We start from the raw sequence: 20,232 nt of genomic DNA, 5'->3' as shown, positions 1-20,232 counted from the left end.
AACCTCAGGATGTTGTTCCGAACTTTTAATCTATTCCAAGATCAATGTAACCCTTCCCTCCTACATAGTTCTCTATTTTTCTATCATCCACGTGCCTATCTAAAAGTCTCTTAAGTGTCCCTAATGTATCTGCCTCTACCACCGCCCCTTCATCGGGTCTGAATTTTGTGGCCTTAGTGCTGGGGCTGCAGCGATTAGCTTTATTTGTCACGTGTACACCGGAACATACAGTGAAATGTGTCGCTTGCATCAACAGCCAACGCAGTCGGAGAATGTGCTGGGGGCAGCCCATGAGTATCGCCATGCTTGTGGGGCCAACTCAGGCACCCAGAGGAAACCTGCATGGTCATGGAGTGAACGTACTAACTCCTTACAGACAGCGACAGGAATTGAACCCCAATCGCTGGCACTGTAAAGCATTATGCTGTTACCGGTTTGCACCACTTGCTTTGGTATGTTCTGTATCTGCATTAATATAAATTAGTAACAACTGTGACCCCAGCTTAAAGACATCTCACTCAGTACATGCTTGCCCCACCCAACCTTACATTAGGTCTCTGATCACTGTTTCCACTCAGCAGCTGGTTACTTTCCAATGTTTAACCTGTAGACCTTACGCTCTTCAAAATTTATTATCAAAGTGCATATATATCATCATACAACCCTGATAATCATTTTCTTACAGGCATACACAGTAAATGCAAAGAAACACAATAAAATCAATGAAAGACCTCACACTAGACAAACAACTAATGTGCTAAGGAAAACAAACTTCAAGTACAAAAATGAAAAAAAGCAACAGGTATTGAGAACATTGAATGAAGAATCCTTGAAAGTGGATCCGTAGATTGTGGGAACAGTTCAGTGTTGAGTGAAGTTATCCCCTTGATTTGAGAGCCTGATGGTTGAGGGGTAACAACTGCTCCTGAACCTGGTGGTGTGAGTCCTGAGGCTCCTGTACCTTCTTCCTGCAGTGAGAAGGGAGCATGTCCTGGATGGTTGGGGTCCCTATGATGGATGCTGCTTTCCTGCAACAGCACTCCATGTAAATGTGCTCAATGGTGGTAAGGGCTTTACCCAGGATGGATTAGGCTGTACTCACTAATTTATTTTATCACACTGTGTTGGAATCAGCTGTCAGCGAGTGTACAGTCGTGCAATTCCCCACCTTAATTCTGTTCACCTTTTTAAAGATACGGCACAGCCCAACGAGCCATGCTGCACAGCAACCCACCTATTTGACCCCAGCCTAATCACAGTACAATTTACAATGACCAAGTAACTTACTAATCAGTACATCTGTGGAATGTACAAGTAAACCAGAGCACCCAGAGGAAACCCATGCGGTCTCGGGAAGAGTATACGAACTCCTTACAGACAGCACCAGAACTGAACTCAACTCCAGCATCACACCCAACAGTAGCTTAAATAAAGCTATCTTTGATCAGTAGTTATTGAAATCGTTTCACTCAATCTTGGCAACTTTTTAATCTTTGACACCCGCTCATCTGGGTACTCCAGTTTGGCGTGAAGAGGGGTCTTGACCCTTAACTTCAGCTATCCGTTTTCCTCCATAAATTCTGCCTGACTTGCTCCATATCTTTGTCTGCCTGTTGCTCTCTCCCTCCGTTTGTAATCAGGCACCCCCTTGTTCTGAACTGATGGATACACATGGGAAAGTTTTTTGGCAGCAGCCTCCAATATTTCTTTGAAATGGAGTCCTAGAGCACTACAGCACAGAAACAGCCCATCTAGCCCATGGCAAACTTACTCTGCCTAGTCCCATCCATCTGCACCTGGGCCAGAGCCCTCCAAGAACCTGTTTCTCTTGAACATTGACATCAAATCTAGATCCATCACTTCCTCTGGCAGCTCACACCACCCTCCATGTGAAGAAGTTGCCCTTAAATATTTCACCTTTCACTCTTAATCTATGACCTCCAGTTCTAGTCTCAGCCAACCTCAGTGGAAAAAGCCAGCTTGCATTTACCCTGTGCCCCTCAGAACATTGTATACCTTAATCAAATTTCCCCTCATCCAGGGAATAAAGTCCTGGTGGAATAATAGTTCGATGGGGACTAGATGAGCCAAAGGGTCTGTTTCTGTGTAGTACTTGAAGGACCTTATTTATAAGTTTCATCCCTGGAACCTATCTCGGAAACACTCTTCTCTCTGCTGCCATCAGGAAGAAGGTACAGGAACCTCATGACCCACACCACCGGATTCAGGAAGTTATTACCCCTCAATGACCAGGCTCTTGAACCAAAGGAGATAAACTTTACCTACCCTGCCACTGAAACATTCCCACAACCTACTCTTCCAAGGACTCTTCATCTCATGTTCTCGGTATCTTGATTTCTTTTTGTATTTACACTAATTGGTTGTTTGTCCTCGACATAGGACTGCCATGGGGATTCCAACTCCAGATTTTTCCTCAGTGTTTACTCCCAAAGCCTTCCCCATGTAGGTATAGCCGCAAGGCAGAGGTGGTTTGGGATCAGAGTTTTCCTTCTCCTAAGTAAGCTACCAACCATGCCTGAAGCCACTGGTTTTAAGGTGGCAGTAACCCACCCTTGCCCCATCTCCTGTTAGTAGAAATGGTTCTGCGAAGCTTAGTAGCTAAGCCATGCGTGAAGGCCAGGAGCTGGACTTGGTCGTCAGAGGCTGTTTGAGACAACAGAAGAGACCAAATGATGTAAAAAAATGTTTTATTATATTACAATGAAAGAATGATACAACACATTGCCTTCACTGTGCTACTGGGAGTAGCCAGCACCATGAATGTGTGAATTTATATTATACATCTTAGGAGCTATATAAAGCATTCCATACTGAAGAGAGCTCCTGAATACATTTTCACAAGTCTCCAGCACAGAACCCATCCAGTGTACCTCAAGCCATTCGCAAAGGCCTCCTCGCTGCCCTCTCCCCCACAGCCCTGCGGCCAAACACAAAAGTGAATCCGTTCCCCAGGAGCTCCAGTTACTGAAGCCTCACCAGCCAGTGTCTCGGGAGTCACCCTGATCACCTTCACCGTAAAAAAACAGAATTTTCACAGCTCCATTCTGCCACAAAAAAAAACACTTCCATGTTGAAATCCCCAATGACATGAAATGATTCAGTCCATTTTCTTTAAATGTTATTTCACATCTCTTTTTTTTTTAAGAAAAGCTGGTGATTGTGGAACAAAATGATGTTTTAATACCACAATAACATTCCCTTCTTCAAATCCCTGATCCATCAGGTGGAGGCCAAATTCCTCATGAAGCAATACACAAAAAAAAATCAATCGCTTAAAAATGCTTTGCAATAATCAATTGTACAAATGGATGGAACGTTTTGGTCTCTTGGAGACCTTATTTAAAATATAAAGTCTACATTTTCTGTCCAGTCCCACCCCCACCATTTTTTTCCTCTCCCATCCAGCAAAAAAAAACACAAATGCTTTACTGCTAAAAAATTTCCTATTTCACGTTTAAAAATGCATGAGGTGCGCTGACACATCCCTGTGGCCTGGGGCTAGTGGGCAGCATTCGATGGCCCAGCAGCTGAAGGGAGGGGAGGGGCACGTTTGTGGTGTGGGGCATGTTCACGAGGTCACTCTTGGTTGTACAGCTGCACAAGCCCGCAGGCTGGCCATTCGACCCACAAAGCTCATGCTCGAGTCCCTGTTGCCAACGTACATACAACCGTTTTTTTTTTACTTAGGCAGTTATAAGTTAATGGAAGACATTGAATTAGAGCCTACCAGTACCTAGGTACCGGAACGCAGCACCCCATCTGAAAACACTGGGATCGCACTTACACATTGGCCACTCTCCCCTCAGGGATACCCCAACCACACCTACTTCCCTGAACTGCCAATACTTTGGTCTCGGTGTCCCTCACGATTCAGGCATGGGGCGGGGGTGGAAGAGGGCAGGTTAAATTTCTCCCCTTCTTGAGCTCCTACGAAAAACCTGACGGCTGGTTAGAGCTGGGGGAGGAGTCTTCAAAGTGTCGCCATCTCCTAGATCAGGGGCTCCCCACCTTTTGTAAGGCCATGGACCCCTACCATCCTCCTGCAGGAGGAAGCAACACCTGCCCCCTTCCCCATCAACAGGCCCCACCCAGGAGCCTGAAAGATGAATAGATAGGCAAGTTTAGGGTTAAATCAGTGCCCAGTCTGGCAAATGTCCCACACAAGGAATGGAGGGTCAAACACTTGATAGATCCATGTGTGGGAAAGGTTGGGGTGGGAGGGGAAAGAGGAATTAATTTTTTTCATCCCATTCAGAACAGGAAACTTTTCTGAGGGCGCGAATCCTCAGGAAACCAACAACCCTCACCTCCCAGGACCACAAGTCTCTTCTCTCTGTGACCACAACCTTTCCTCAGTGAGCCTGCCTTGTGGTCCAACTCTCGTTCAGTAAGTGCCCTGCATCTGTCCCAGGATGCTGGAGGTTCTGTGCCAGAGTTTCACCCTCAGCAAACAGATGTCTGTGTGTGTGTCTCTCTCTATGTATGTGTGTGTCTGTCTCTCTCTATGTGTCTGTCTCTCTCTGTATCTGCGTCTGTGTCTGTGTCTCTGCATGTGTCTGTAGCTGTGTACGTGTCTACCTTTCTACTTATGTATCTGCATGTGTGTGCACGCATGCGCGCATCTCCTGTTTGATCTGATCAGCCCGTTATCTAGTGAGTAGAGGGACGGAGGGCAAATTTGATCCTATTAACAGTCGCCCAAATAATGGAAGGTAAAACTATTGCTTTTGTGGTTCAGAAATGGATGGTTTACAAGACTGACAGAGAGAGAACAGAACTAAACTCAAGATAATCTTCAAAACAAAAACTGCAGTAAATGTGGCAGTCTGTCTGTCCAATACGAAGCACTGTCTGACCCCTCCGCCGGGGGTTTGATAGTGTGTTCTTTAATTACTGGTCCAGTAATAACACCATATTGTAATAGCATACTCTATATTTGTTACTTCTTTTTAAAAAGGCTTTTTTTTTTGTTTCCAAAATACAGCTGCCATGTTCTAAGCACCGACTGTTCCCACTGGGAGGGAGCTCGAGGGAAGAGCCCCCAGCCAGAAACAACCTGGGGTTGCAGGGTGGCAAGCAGTCGGCTTGAGAGTGCAAAAACGAGGTCGAGAGCTGCCGAGAAGTTCTCATCGGTTTCTGAAGTGGTCAAGGGGCTCGGGGAAGTCGGGGGGTGGAGAAGGTGTGGAGGAAGCAAGCTTAGTGGCAGCATCCTGAGACCAACAGGGGTCCCTGAGGAACAGTCACCAAGGCACCACGTGGCAATGGCAGAGAGACCACCCCTTCCTTACCCCATCCACCCCTCTCCACCATCCCTGCTCTCCCCAGCAAGCACAGTTTAGATAACATTTAGGAAAATATAATACAAATTTTTGATACAGGAAATTTGATACTACACCAGTTAAAATTACTCGACTAAGATTTTTGTAAGTTTTTTTTTGAAGAGACCTCTCTTGAGACGTTATTTTTTTAAAAATTGGTCAGTTTGTCTACAAAGCCACGCTCTAATGACTAACACCAAGCAAGACTGTAAAGGTGACCAGTTTCACTCAACAGAGGCGATCTAAAGGGGGAGGGTGGAGGAGGGGGAACGCTGTAGCCAGGCAGGGCAGTGCTTCACACGCAATGTTCTGTGTTAACACACCACCAACCCCTGCGGATTAACTGGGAGGCAATCAAACCCTCGGGAAATCATCCTCTCACTTTTAAGAGAGCGACCCTGCTCTTGGGAATCGAACACACAAGAGATTCTGCAAATACTGGAAAAACTCGAGCAACACACAAGATGCAGGAGGAACTGAGCAAGTCAGGCAGCATCCATGGAGGGGGATAAACAGTCCACCTTTCAAGATGAGACCCATCCTTAAAGAATGATCTTCAGAACAAAAAGCTATGTAAAGCATTTAACAGCTCTGAGTCCATACTTGCTGGACTTTAGCAGAATGGGGAAGGGAGGTTCTCAGTGAAATCTACTGAATATTAAAAGGCCTAGAGAGGATGCTTCCTACAGTGGGGGAGTCTAGAACTAGATGACACAGCCTCAGAATAGATGTCAATTTAGAAGAAAGACCAGGAGAATTTTTTTTTAGCCAGAGGGCGGTGAATCTGTGGAATTCTTTGAGACACTAGGGCTGCAGCGGTCAAGTCATTGGGTATACTTAAAGCAGAGGGGAAAAGGTTCTTGATTAGTCAGTGTGTCAAAGGTAGGAAAATGGGGTTTAGAGAGACATCAGCTATGATGGAATGGTAGAGAATATCCAAAGGGCCAAATGTCCTAAATCTGCTCCTATGTCTTATGGTCTTATTAGTTTATTCCCCTCCATAAATGCTGCGTTCCTTGTGCATCTTTTGTTACTGCTCCTGGGAAGCTGGGAGTTGGGATATGTGATTGGGAGATGTGGCAGGCTGTTGCCCATACGCTGTGTGCCTGGGAGCAGGATGGGCCCACTGCCCCACTGTAACTTTTATCGTGGGGTCTCCACAGTTTGGACTCAAACAAAGAAACTTCTTCAAGAAAATCAAAGCTCTACTTGTGAGGATAATCATTAGAGCTGGCTCTTAACCCCATCACATCTCCAACTCATCCTGGATTATTGCTGATACCACCCCTACCTTCCTTACAACCCCAAACTGTCAGGCACGGACTAGAACCCAACAGGGGCCTGGAGCAGGGGAGGGTGTTGGGATCCAATCCCGAAGATTAGGCAAACAGCCCAGGGGTGGGGTGTGAGCAGTATCTACTCTGGGGGGGGGGGGGGGGTGAGATCCGGACCCGTACACTCCGATCCGGGAGTGGGGTGAGATCCAGACCCGTACACTCCGATCCGGGAGCGGGGTGAGATCCGGTCCTGTACACTCCGATCCGGGAGCGGGGTGAGATCCGGACCCGTACACTCCGATCCGGGAGCGGGGTGAGATCCGGTCCCCTACACTCCGATCCGGGAGCGGGGTGAGATCCGGTCCCGTACACTCCGATCCGGGAGCTGGGTGAGATCCGGTCCCGTACACTCCGATCCGGGAGTGGGGTGAGATCCGGTCCCGTACACTCCGATCCGGGAGCGGGGTGAGATCCGGACCCGTACACTCCGATCCGGGAGCGGGGTGGGGTCCGGACCCGTACACTCCGATCCGGGAGCGGGGTGAGATCCGGACCCGTACACTCCGATCTGGGAGCGGGGTGGGGTCCGATCCAGGAGCGGATGGGTTGGACAGGCATTCACTCAGGAACTGTTGGGGGTCCAGTCCGGTCCGCCAATCCAGTCAGGGACTTGCAAGGAAGTGTGTGAGGGTAGGAGCAAGGCAAGAGCTGGTGGTGGAGAGTGTGAGAGTGCAGTTTAACCCTGGGGCAAGAGGGTAGATTCGGCTCTATAAGTGCCATGTGTGGCCTTGCCGCCCCCTGCCACTACGAGAGCCGTGGGGTGATGGTACGTGAGTCTGCATAGCCGCTGTCGCTGGAGCTACTCCGTAAACTGTAGTGGTCATCAGCGTCACTGGCACTGCCCACGCTGTCCAGCTCTCCTGGGACAAACTCCATGCCCTCAATGTCCACGTCTGCCTCTACAGTGGGGGAAAGAAGAGAGATGCGGTGACTGATGCCTCGGGAAAGGCACATCTACCCCACCTCCAGCCCGCGCAGCCTCCGACCCACAGTCGCCCAACATTTAAACATGCACCCTCCCCACCCCGAGCCCGAACAGAAACTCCATTACGGGACACCTTCCTGAGCAGTCGTCCAGCAACTGCTCTGCCCGTGACCACGAGAGACGGCAGAGAGTTGTGGTCACAGCTCAGCACATCACAGGGAACCAGCCTCCCCTCCTGTCTACATTTCTCACTGCCTCAGAAAAGTCAAAGACCCCCGCACCCACCCCAGACATCCTCGTTTCACCCCTCTCGCATCAGGCAGAAGATACAAACGCCTGACAACACGCACCACGGACAGCTTCTGCTCCGCTGTCACAACTGGCTTGTCATTGTCACATGTACAATGAAAATCTTGTCTTGCACACCATTTGTACAGGTCAGATCATTACACAGAGAAACACACACAAAGCACTGAAGAACTCAGCAGGCCAGGCAGCACCTACGGAAAAAGAGTCGACATTCTGGGACCGAGACCCGCCGAGTTCCTCCAGCACTGTGTCTGCTGTGGCTTCGGGTCCTGCAGCTTTCCTTGCTTTTGTGATTACACGGTGCACAAGGAGCAGAATGCAGAATAAAGTGCAACAGCTACAGACAAAGTGCAATGCAGGTAGACACCGAGGTACAAAATCATAAGGAGGCAGAGGCAGACTGTGGGATCAGGACTGCAGGATATCGTAGCAGGGATAGAAGTTGTCCTTTAGTGACATGTGCTTTCAGGTTTTTGTATGTGATTGGTCTGGGGGGGGAATATCTGGGCTGGGTAGGGTCTTTGGTAATACTGGTCCCTTTACTGACACAGGTCTACTGAGGATAAACCTTTTCCCTGGGGTAGAAATGTCACTGCAGTGCAGGTAAACAATAAAGCAGACGACTGGATCGTACAGCGCCTCAGTATCGTAACGCTGTATGGAGCCAGCAAACCGGGTTCAATTCCTGCCGCAGACTGTCCACGCTCCTCAGGAGTTCCAGACTACCCCCCCACCCCATGGTATGGGTGCCAGTCAGTAGTTGTGGGCATTTGATGTTGGCCACACTAATGGGCTGCCCCCCAGCACATCCTCGCTGATTCGATGCAGTTCACCTCTCTCTCTCCCTCTCTCTCGCTCTCTCTATCGCTCTCTCTATCTCTGTACCTGCCATAACGTGCACTGGATTGATCGTTATTGATCATGCACCGAACACCACCCCCCACCCCACAAACATCTGCCTTTCAGGATGTCCCAAACCTCAGACAATGAGGTTACTAAAAACCAAAAGGGGTGAGTCAACATAACCGGCTGGGACACCGGAGAAGGTATTCCCTCCCCCACCTCCCCAGAGAATACAAAGGAAGATCCCAACGTAACTGCCCGGGACACGGGAGAAGGAATCCCTGTCCCCGGAAGACGGTGCCCCCATCCCCACCCCTCCTGAGAGGTCAAAGGAAGGTGTGTACCTTGCTCAGAGTCGGAGCGGTCCGTGGAGACGGTGGAGCCCAGACTATCCGTTCGCAGCCGCTCCAGGCCCTGCACAGCCAACTGCTCGAGGCGGCGACGCAGGTAACGGCGTTCCCTCTGCAACTGCTCCTTCTGGTGCAGCGCCTTCCGGTCCTGTTCCTCCAACTTCTGCAGGCATCGGGAGGGGAGACAGCAAACAGAGAGGGCGTGTCAGGTACAGGAGAGGGCAGCAACATCGGACGGCGGAGAGAATGGGAAGGGGATCGGGCAACTGGGCGTCTCCGAGGTGGGGAGAGTGAAAATGGGGTGAGGGTGTCGGGGGGAGTACCTTGATGTGAGTCCTCGCTCGTTTCAACAGGCTGAGCGTGGTGTGCCTGGAGCAGTCAGGTCCCAGCGGAACCAACTCCTTCAGCTGCTCGAGGTAGAGCCGCAGCTTGGCCCGTCTGCAGTTCAAATGTCAAATTAAAAGTTATTAGCAAAGTACAATACGTCACGTTACCATAAACTTCATTTCCTTACAGATATTTACAGGGAAAATAAATACAATAGATTTTTACAAAAACCTGTATACGAACAGACAGAATTTATGAATTTGCTCCGTTTAGAAGCTAGTCTACACTGAATTCCTTCTACCAAAGTGCATGACCACAGTCTCCTACGTTATTCCATCCGCTACTTTGCCCATTCTTCTAATATGTCTCGGACGAGGTCAAACACTGCTGACTGCACTCTTCCCTATACTGTACTGCATCTGCAGTCTGGGCTGAATGGCCTAATTATATAGAAATATAGAGCACATTACAGGCCTTTCGGCCCACAATGTTGTGCTAACCATGTAACCTACAAGCTGCTTAGAATATCCCTACCACACAGCCCTCTATTTTTCTAAGCTCCATGTACCTATCTGAGCCTCTTAAAAACCCCTATTGTCTATTGCCCTCTACCACCTTTGCCGGCAGTGTATTCCAAGTACCCACTACTCTTTCTGTGGAAAAACTTACCTGACATCCCCCTTGTACCTACTTCCAAGCAGCTTAAAAATATGCTCCCTCATGTTAGCCATTTCAGCTCCGGGACAGAACCTCTGGCTATCCCACAATCAATGCCTCTTATCATCTTATATGCCTCTACCAGGTCACTTCTCATCCTCCGTCACTTCAAAGAGCAGAGGCCAAGTTCACTGAACCTATTCTCATAAGGCATGCTCTCCATTGCAATCCAATTCTGACTGCATGTCTTATGGTCTTATTCCCACTCTGGGAAAAAGGCACTGGCTGTCCACTATCAATGCCTCTTATCCTCTTGTACACCTCAATCACCTCTCATCCTCCTTCACTCCAATGAGAAAAAACCCTAGACTCACTCAATCTTTCTTCATAGGGCCTGCTCTCCAATCCAGACAGCACTCTGGTAAATCTCCTCTGCACCCTTGGTTGTTACTGTCACAAGTTACGAGACTCCTTGGAAAACCTTTCTTTTCATACCATCCACACAGATCTTTCCATACACGAGAACAAGGCGGCCATTAAAAACAAAAAAGTGCAAAATTTAGTGTTGTAATTACTGAGGAAGCGAGGTGTAGGTGTGTTGGAGAAAGAGTTCATCTTTCAGCATGTAGTCTGATAACAACAGGGTAGAAACTGCCCGTGAGCCTGCAGGAACTCAACAGCTCAGGCAGCATCCACGTAGGGAACGTTTCAGGCTGAACTCCTTCTGAAGGAAGATGACAGAATAAAAAGGACTATCTGGTCAGAGGGGTTCCCAACCTGGGGTCCATGGCATAAAGAACATTAGGAACCCTTGATCTAGAAGGTGAGAGGTGAAGCCGGGGGGGGTGGTGAGGGAGAAGTAGAAACTGGGAGGTGACAGGCAAGAAAGGTACAGGGATGGAGGAGGAGGACTCTGACTGGAGATGGGCATGGGACCACTGGAGAAAGGAGGGGCACCAGAGGGAGGGGACAGGCAGGTGAGGAGAAGAGCCAAGAGGCCCGAGTGAGAAACTGACGAGGGGAAAAAGATTACCGGAAGGAGAAATCGATGTTCACACCATCAGGTCGAAGGCTACCTGAACAGAATGAGGTTTGGTCCTCTGCCCTGGGCCGGGGGTAGGTGGTTATATATTGACAATTCAGAGCAGGAATGGGAATGCGGATAGGAATTAAAATGCCTAGCCACCAGATATCCCACTTTTGGCAGATGGAGAGGAGGTGTTGCAGCATGATGACGTGTTCTCTGGTTCATGCACCTCTGCCTGACTGGGGGTGGGGGGGGGGGGTGAGAATGACTGGGGTGGGAGTTTGTCCTTGATTAACCTATCCAGCGGGAAGTGTACGCACAAGTCCATGGGGGCAGGAGGGTGGCTGATGTGTTTGCAACTGCCACTTGCCTGCCCAGTTTACATCCTTCCCTGCCCTCCTGAAGGCAATTATTATCATCTTTACCCTTTACAAACCTTTATCCTACAGCACAATGGGAGCACAGCCTTGGCCTCTCAGGCCAACACCCATTTAATCAGACTATGGCTGGCCAATAATTCCCACCCCTCCACAATAAACCCTCACCCAGCTCCTCAACAAGTAATCAAACTCTCGAGATCCTCCATTGACCATGGATATTATGTCCTAACTGTCTACGTGATATGCAAGCCAAGGCAGTACAATATGAAGGGAAAAAACTGTTGCCCATGCAGCAGATGAATCCAAAGGACGTGGAGACATTGGCGAGCTTGTCAAAGAGGATCACCGGACACCATCGCCATTAGACGGCACGTCCTATAAGGATCGATGTGACAAACGGATTGATCTCTCCAGATCGTCGGAGGCCACTGCCGAGGTATGGGTTATGAGGGTGAGGTACAAGAGGAGGAAGTTCTTTAGCCAGAAGGTGTGAATCTGTGAAATTCATTGCCACAGTTGCCTGTGGAGGTCAAGGCGTTCAGTATATTTAAAGTAGGTTCATGATTCGGAAATGTGTCAAAGGTTATGGGGAAAAGGCAGGAGAATGGGGTTGAGAGGGATAATGAATCAGCCACGATCGAATGGCAGAGCAGACTCGATGAGCCTCATCGCTCGCAAACCCCCGGGCAGCCCTGATTAACCCTAACCTAATCATGGGACGATTCACAATGACCAATTAACCTACCTGATATGTATTTGGACTGTGGGAGGAAACCGGAGTGCCCGGAGAAAATCCATGCTCTCCAGAGGGAAGACGTACCCAGGCTCCTTACATAGGATGTCAGATATGAACTCTGAACTGACACCCTGAGCACTGCAGTAACCACTCCGCCACCGTGACCCACTACTTTAAAGTACATATATGTCACCATATACAACCGAGATTCATTTTCTTGTGTGCGTACTCAATAAACCCAATAACCACAATGAAAGACCACACCAAGTGGACAACCAGGGTGCAAAAGACAACAAACTGTGCAAATACAAAAAGAACAAAAGAAATAACAGAAATAAATAAATAAATAAATAAATAAATGAGTGTCAAGAACATGAGAAGAAAAGACCTTGAAAGTGAGTACATTGGTTGTGGGAACAGTTCAGTGATGGGGGCAAGTGAAGTTATTCCTCTGGTTCGAGAGCCTGATGGTTGAGGAGTGATAAGTGTTCCTGAACCTGGTGGTGGGAGTCCTGAGGCTCCTGTACCTACGTCCTGATTGCTGCGTTAAGAAGAGAGCGTGCTTCTAGATTGTTGGGGCCCCTAATGATAGATGCTGTTTGCCTGCAACAACATCCCATGTGGATGTGCTCAGTGATGGGGAGATGGGGAGGGCTTTAGCTGTGCTGGAATGAACTGTACCCACTGCTTTTCTGGGATTTTCTTTTTAAGGGCATCAGGGTTTCCATACCAGGCTGTGATGCAGCAAGTTAATATACTCTATAGTAGTTTGTCAAAGTTTTCGTTGTCATGCCAAGGCTGCGTAAACACCTAAGGAAGTAGAGGCGCTGTCGTGCTTTCTTTGTAGTTGCACTAAGGTACTAGGCCCAGGACAGGTCCTCTGAAATGACAACACGGAGAAATTTAAAGTCGCTGACCTGATTCTGCAATGGAGCTCTGGTTTCCTCCTCCTGAAGTCCATAACAGGCTCCTTGGTCTCACTGACATTCAGTGAGAGGCTGTTGTGATGGCACCACTCAAACAGATTTTCCACCTTCCCCCTCTTTTGCCCTCCCATCTGTCTGTCCTTCCTCCCAGCCTCACCACACACAGCAGCTAAGCTGTCTTACTGACGCATACCACTGACTTTCGAAAATGACCTCAAATGCGGGGAGGCCAGCGGGAATGATGTTTTGTCCGGGTGCAGTGGATGTAGTGTACCTCGATTTTCAGAAGGCATGTGATAAGGTCCCACATAGAAGATTGGTGGGTAAAATCAAAGCTCAGGGCATCGGGGGGGAAGGCATTGACATGGATAGAAAACTGGTTGGCAGACAGAAAGCAAAGGGTAGCAGTGAATGGGTGTTTCTCGGAATGGCAGGTGATGACTAGTGGGGTGCCACAGGGCTCGGTATTGGGACCACAGCTGTTTATGATTTATATCGACGATTTAGATGAAGGCATTGAGAATAACATCAGCAAATTTGCTGATGATACTAAGCTGGGTGGCAGTGTGACATGTGATGAGGATGTTAGGAGAATTCAGGGTGACTTGGATAGGCTGGGTGAGTGGGCAGATACTTGGCAGATGACGTTTAATGTGAATAAGTGTGAGGTTATCCACTTTGGGAGTAAGAACAAGAAGGCAGATTATTATCTGAACGGTGTAGAGTTGGGTAAGGGAGAAATACAAAGAGATCTCGGAGTCCTTGTTCATCAGTCACTGAAGGTGAATGAGCAAGTGCAGCAGGCAGTGAAGAAGGATAATGGAATGTTGGCCTTTATTACAAAGGGAATTGAGTACAAGAGCAAGGAAATCCTCTTGCATTTGTACAGAGCCCTGGTGAGACCACACCTGGAGTATTGTGTACAGTTTTGGTCTCCAGTTAAGGAAGGACATCCTGGCTGTAGAGGAAGTGCAGCGTAGATTCACGAGGTTAATTCCTGGGATGTCTGGACTGTCTTACGCAGAGAGGTTAGAGAGACTGGGCTTGTACACGCCGGAATTAAGGAGATTGAGAGGGGATCTGATTGAAACACATAAGATTATTAAGGGATTGGACAAGATAGAGGCAGGAAATATGTTCCAGATGCTGGGAGAGTCCAGTACCAGAGGGCATGGTTTGAGAATAAGGGGCAGGTCATTTAGGACAGAGTTAAGGAAAAACTTCTTCCCCCAGAGAGTTGTGGGGGTGTGGAATGCACTGCCTCGGAAGGTAATGGAGGCCAATTCTCTGGATGCTTTCAAGAAGGAGCTAGATAGGTATCTTATGGATCGGGGAATCAAGGGATATGGGGACAAGGCAGGAACCGGGTATTGATAGTAGATGATCAGCCATGATCTCAGAATGGTGGTGCAGGCTCAAAGGGCCGAATGGTCTACTTCTGCACCTATTGTCTATTAAATTCCGTGTGCACCTGAAACTCACAGAGGAAACCGCGAAATAAATGCAGCAAGATAGACAGACACAGGATTGACTCGACAGCACAGAACTACTGTGCTGCGCCAATGGGTTCTGGGATCACTTAGTAAAGGAAGCCATTGAAATAAAACTCGAAGAAAAGAATTTTAACTAAGATGAAGCTCTTGCTCTAAGCGGAATGACTATAAACAAGGTGGGAGAGAGGAAACCTGATTGGATGTGGATTGACCAATCTGGAGGGTCGGTCTAAAGGGGTATAAATACCACCAGACTAGGCGTGACCAGGCATCATCCCTGATGAAGATGGCGCAGTGTGTCATTGAAACGTCAGTTAGAATCAATAGCTGTACCGGGTGGAAGCCTGAGAAGAGTTTATTCAAGAGGATCAGAAAGCATCAGAACTGCACAGTGACAGTGGTGCAGTCTGAGGACAAGTGGCAGAAACAGAGCGACCGAGAGAGGCACGGTCGTACAGCGGTTAGCGTAACACTATCACAGCGCCAGTGACCCGGGGTCAATACCGCCACTGTCGCCATGACTGCGTGAGTTTCCTCCGAATGCTCCAAACCCCAAAGATGTACAGGTTAGGGTGAGTACGAGCTACGTTGCTGCCGGAAGTGTGGCTACACTTGCAGGCTGTCGCCAGCACATCCTTGGACAGTGTTGGTCATTTACTCACGACACACTTCAGTGTACATGGGACAAAATAAAGTCAATCTACTCCAGTGAGTATTTTTCATCCAAAGTTGTTCAAAGTACTTCACAATGGGATAACGTGCAAACATGAAAATAAAATAAAAATGAAAAATAAAAGCATGAAAATAAAAGACAACAAGACGTTAGTTCTAAGCAAGATTAAAGAAATCGGTTCTGAGTTTAAATAAATAGGCTTTGAGCTGGTGTTTAGAAGAGTCAGCTCAGTCTCCATCCCCTATAGTTTCAGGTATTGAATTCCACAGTTCAGGAGCACAGTTCAAAACAGCAGACCTGCCAATTATCCTTTGAGGGAGATAGTTTAAGAGATGGGCAGAAGTAGACCCCAGTCTGTCTCCGCCTCTCCAGTACAGTGCTTACAGCAACTACAGCAGTGAGGAAGCAGCTGTTAACTCTGGACATCCAGTTTTCAAAGGAGAGAGAGCGTAAAGGCAACTGTACATCCCCTCACCTTGAATTTCTATTTTTCCAACCTCAATGGATGGTGTTACCTCACTCTTCATTAAATTCCATCCACCACGTCGCTGCCCATTCACACACCCAGCCTGCATTTCCCAGAACCTCCTAGCCATCCCCGTATTCCACTACTTTCACAGACACCATTCTATCGGGATCCATCAGAGCTTGGCAAGGCGACTGCTCGGCTCGAGACCACAGAGGAACATCCTGATGAAGCATCTCGGCCTGAAACATCGACTGCTTATTCCCCTCGCTCGACGCTGCCTGACCTGCTGTGTTCCTCCAGCATTCTGTGTGTCACAGAGAGATAACGACACACCCAGACAATCACGTAAACCAGCCTCCCTTCCAGTGACCCCATCTCAGTAAAGCAGCCAGCACAACCAAAGACACCTCCCACATTATCTCTACATCCTACCGCCCCCCCCACCCACCATCGGGTGGAAGACTGGAAGATACAAAAGCCTGAAAGCCTGTACCACCAGACTCAAGGACAGCTTCTACCCCACTTGAATAGACCTCTTGTACAGGAAGACAGACTCTTGGCCTCACAGTCTACCTCGTTATGGTGTTGTTTCTCTGTAGTCATTACACTTTATTCTGCATTATTACTGTTTTACTTTGTACTACCTCAAGATCATTTATTGTCACTCTTATGACCATAAGATATAGGAGCAGAATCAGGCCACTCGGCCCATCGAGTCTGCTCCACCATTTCATCATGGCTGATCCTTTTCCCTCCCCAGCCCAATCTCCTGCCTTACCCCTGTAACACTTCATGCCCTGACCAATCAAAAACTGATCAACCTCTACCTTAAATGTACCCAATGACAGTCGCCTGTGGTAACGAATTCCACAGATTCACCATTCACTGGCTGAAGAAACTCCTCATCTCTGTTCGAAAATGCCATCCCTCCATTCTACGTTCTCAATTCCCCCACTTCACTGCACGAGTGCAAAGGAGAACATGATGTTTGTCACTCCAGATCCAATACACCATAAAAAAATGCAGTAAGCAAAAAATCACAATAAAAACAGAATAACTATAAACGCAAAGACATTGTAACTGAATAAGGCCATGTATACTTAGGGTTAATTTATATGCACAGGATTAATTTGCATGCATTGGGATAACAATTTAAATACATAGACTAACAGTATGTACTCAATGCACAATGTTTGTGGGCAGAAGGGCCTGTATTGTGCTGTAGGTTTTCTATGTTTCTATGAAATAAGCTGATCTGTGTGAACAACATGCAAAACAAGCTTTCACTGTATCTCAGGACATGTGACAATAATAAACCAATACAAAGCTTGTTACCTGAGGGACAGACTGTACACTTAGATTGGCCCGGGTCACAGCCGAAGCCTCAGAGTCCTGGTACCTACCTTCTCCACAGCTAACCTGCTTCCTCCTGAAAAGTCTCAATCACCGCTCCCAACTTTTCCCGCCTGCCCCCTGCCATCACGCGGCCCAAAGCATTTCCCATCCCACCAGCAACGGGCTTGGATACCCAATGCTCGGATAGCCCACGGTCATCACTCCATGCTCACCTGTGCTTTTCCAACTCATTATGCGAGGACCTGTAACAGAAACAGAAAAGGACACGTGTCAGGACCCATTAAGTTCTTTTCTTAGCCAGAGGTGGTGAATCTCTGGAATTCATTGCTACAGATGGAAGTTCAGCCACTTCGGCTAGACAAGGTGGGCGTGCTATGTTAGCACCAGAATGTTCAATGTTCGTGGTAAATGTATCAATGTCTGGACATACATGTCACCATACACAACCCCAAGATTCGTTTTCTCACAGAAGAACAAAGAATGACAAGCAATCAATGAGCAAAAGTTGAAAAACTCTGCAAATACAAATGATAGTAAATAATCTTGAGAACAGGAGTTGTGGAGTCCCTGAAAGTGAGTCTATAGGTGGAGATTAGTGATCAGTTCAGCAATGTGCTGCATGAAGTTCGGGAGCTTGTTGTTTGAGGGGTGATAACTTTTCCTGAATCTGGTGGAGTGGGACTAAAGACTCCTGTATCTTCCATCTGATGGCAGTAGTGAGATGGCAGGGGTCCTTGATGACAAGTGAGACTTGCACACACATTCACACACGAGCGTGGACATCATACACTACCCCGAGATCCCCCAGCACCTGGCCATGCCACGTACAGACGGCTCCCAACGGGCGGGAGGTACAAAAGCCTGAAGTTCCATAGTTCCAGGTCCAGGAACAGCTACCTGAAAAACCACATGTTTCTGATTTTATTCGATAATCTAAGGCTATCATATAGTACAACAAAGAAAATCTTCCACGTTACGTAAACTTTTTCTCATCTCTCTTTATTTCAGCTGTGTGGCAACAAAGGGTGTGTGTTTAATCTCAGACTATATTTTCCTATTTCTTTAGAACAGAGAACAGTACAGCACAGAAACAGGCCTTTCGGCCCTCAATGTTGTGCCAAATCTACTAAATTAGTAATCAAATGCCCAACTAAACTGATCCAATGTCCATATCCTTCCATTTTCCTCACATTCACGTGTCTCTTGAAGTCCCAAATCCTCTCCCACCACTCTGAACAGTGTATTCCAGGCACCCGCCACCCTGTGTGTAAACAACTTGCCCTTCACATCTCCTTTGAAGTTGCCCCCTCTAACCTGCACACCCTCTTGTTTTGGGACGCTTCAGGCCCTGGAAAACAAGATAATGTCTGATACTCATCTATGCAGTTGTCTGGTCAAGATAGTGCCTGCTTACAACTATGGGATCATTTAACTAAAAGGCTAACATATTGACAGTGGAACAAGGCATTAAAGAAACTTCCAAATGAAACAATTTTGCCGTCAGTACTTGCAATTGAATGTAACTGTTAAAACATCGAACAGGAGTTTGGAGGCCGTCTGGGTGCATCAGCACTCTGCAGTTTCAGAGAGGATTCCAGGAGACAGAGGCAGTGTGTGTGAACCTCACAACAAGCAGGCAGCAGGACAGAGCGCAGGCCAACGTCTGTCTGCATTTCATCGATAAAGCACCACTAATTAAAGCAACAAGGGAGATTGAAATATCGAGGCGAGTGTGGCGGCTGAGCGCTGGCTGTCTGCCTTCTGAACGCTGAGAATCACTCTGCTACGCTACCGGACAGGTGACAGCCTGCCACTGTGCCCAGGGAACATTTCCCAGGCTCTCTGAGTTTTGGATGTGGACTTGGACTATAGACTTTTATCGGTCTTACTTTTTTTTTGTTTATTTGCCTGATTTTTCCTGGTTTTTCTGTGCGGGGGGTGGTGGTAGTGTCGATTTGGGGGGACAGGAAGCCTGAAGACACACACTCAGCGATTCAGAAACAACCATCAGACTGCTGAACAGACAATGAACACCACCTCATCATTCCTTTTTCTCTTTTTTTGCTCGGTTTAATTTTTAAAGTATATTTCTCTTTGTAATGTATAGTTTTGTATTCTGTTTTGCTCTGTACTTCTGCCAGAACACAACACATTTTACAAACAACGCTGGGGATATGAAACCTAATTCTGACGTGTCATTTATGTTCAGTTAATGTAATGTATGTGTAAAGTGTACTGCTTCATCAGGCTAACTTTCATTTGGGATGTGGGAGGAAACTGGGTTTCTTCACAGGAAGAATGCCTCAATGCCGAGAGCTCTCCAGCGCCTGAGGTTGGAATCAAACCCGGCTCTCCAGAGCAGGAGCTCAGTGGCTCTACCCGCTGTGCGGCCCCAACAGGCCTTTCCCAGGAGCTGGCTGACCACCAGAGGCACCATTTCCCCCCCCAACAAGGCTTCAGACCCCAGGGACACGGACTCTATCGATCCAGCGATCCAGACTTCTCGCTGCTGGACCCAATGCCACCCAAGAACAGCCAGAAGCAGAATCAAGTTTATTATCGCTGACAAATTTGTTGTTTTGTGGGAGCGATGCATACAAATGCCCATAACCTACAGTATAAATACATAGTGCAAATAAATCAAAATAGTGAGGTGGTGCTCACAGACCGTTCAGAGATCTGATGGCAGAGGACAAGAAACTGTTCCTAAAATGTTGAGAGTGTGTCTTCAGGCTCCTGTACCTCCTCCTCAATGTTTTGAGGGAATGTCCTGAATGGCGGGGGCCTTAATGATGGATGCCACATATTTGAGGCATCAGTTTTTGGAGATGCTGGGGTGGTTACTGCCTACGATGGAGACGGCTGGGTTTACAAGCCCCAGCAGCTTTTCCCTGATCCTGGGCACTGGTGCCTCAATACCGGGCACAATGCCTGGACACCAATGTTTACCGGGAGGCGATGAGTGCAGAGGTCACACACTAATACACGAAGGTCTCAGGGGGCAAAGGTCACCCCCTCCATTCACGCACATGAACAGACCTCTCCGATTTCCTACCCTGTCCCTCTACACAGTAGAGCAGAGAGG

General features: G+C 47.9%; 1 protein-coding gene across 1 annotated transcript in view; it reads right to left on the bottom strand.

The window, feature by feature from the left end:
• Nucleotides 1–2,691: 2,691 nt before the first annotated feature.
• The window catches only part of LOC132396546 (max dimerization protein 4-like), a 36,590-nt gene continuing 19,049 nt past the window's right edge, over nucleotides 2,692–20,232 (bottom strand). The window contains exons 3-6 of the mRNA XM_059974174.1: nucleotides 17,360–17,389; nucleotides 9,427–9,541; nucleotides 9,098–9,266; nucleotides 2,692–7,575 (exon numbers count right to left, since the gene is read on the bottom strand). Coding sequence (XP_059830157.1) covers nucleotides 7,421–7,575; nucleotides 9,098–9,266; nucleotides 9,427–9,541; nucleotides 17,360–17,389 — 469 coding nt within the window. The 3' untranslated portion in view covers nucleotides 2,692–7,420. The remainder of the gene's footprint in view (nucleotides 7,576–9,097; nucleotides 9,267–9,426; nucleotides 9,542–17,359; nucleotides 17,390–20,232) is intronic.

This window comes from Hypanus sabinus, chromosome 7 (genome assembly GCF_030144855.1).
Source record: "Hypanus sabinus isolate sHypSab1 chromosome 7, sHypSab1.hap1, whole genome shotgun sequence".
NCBI classification, from domain to species: domain Eukaryota; kingdom Metazoa; phylum Chordata; class Chondrichthyes; order Myliobatiformes; family Dasyatidae; genus Hypanus; species Hypanus sabinus.
This window is presented reverse-complemented; position numbering and strand designations above follow the sequence as displayed.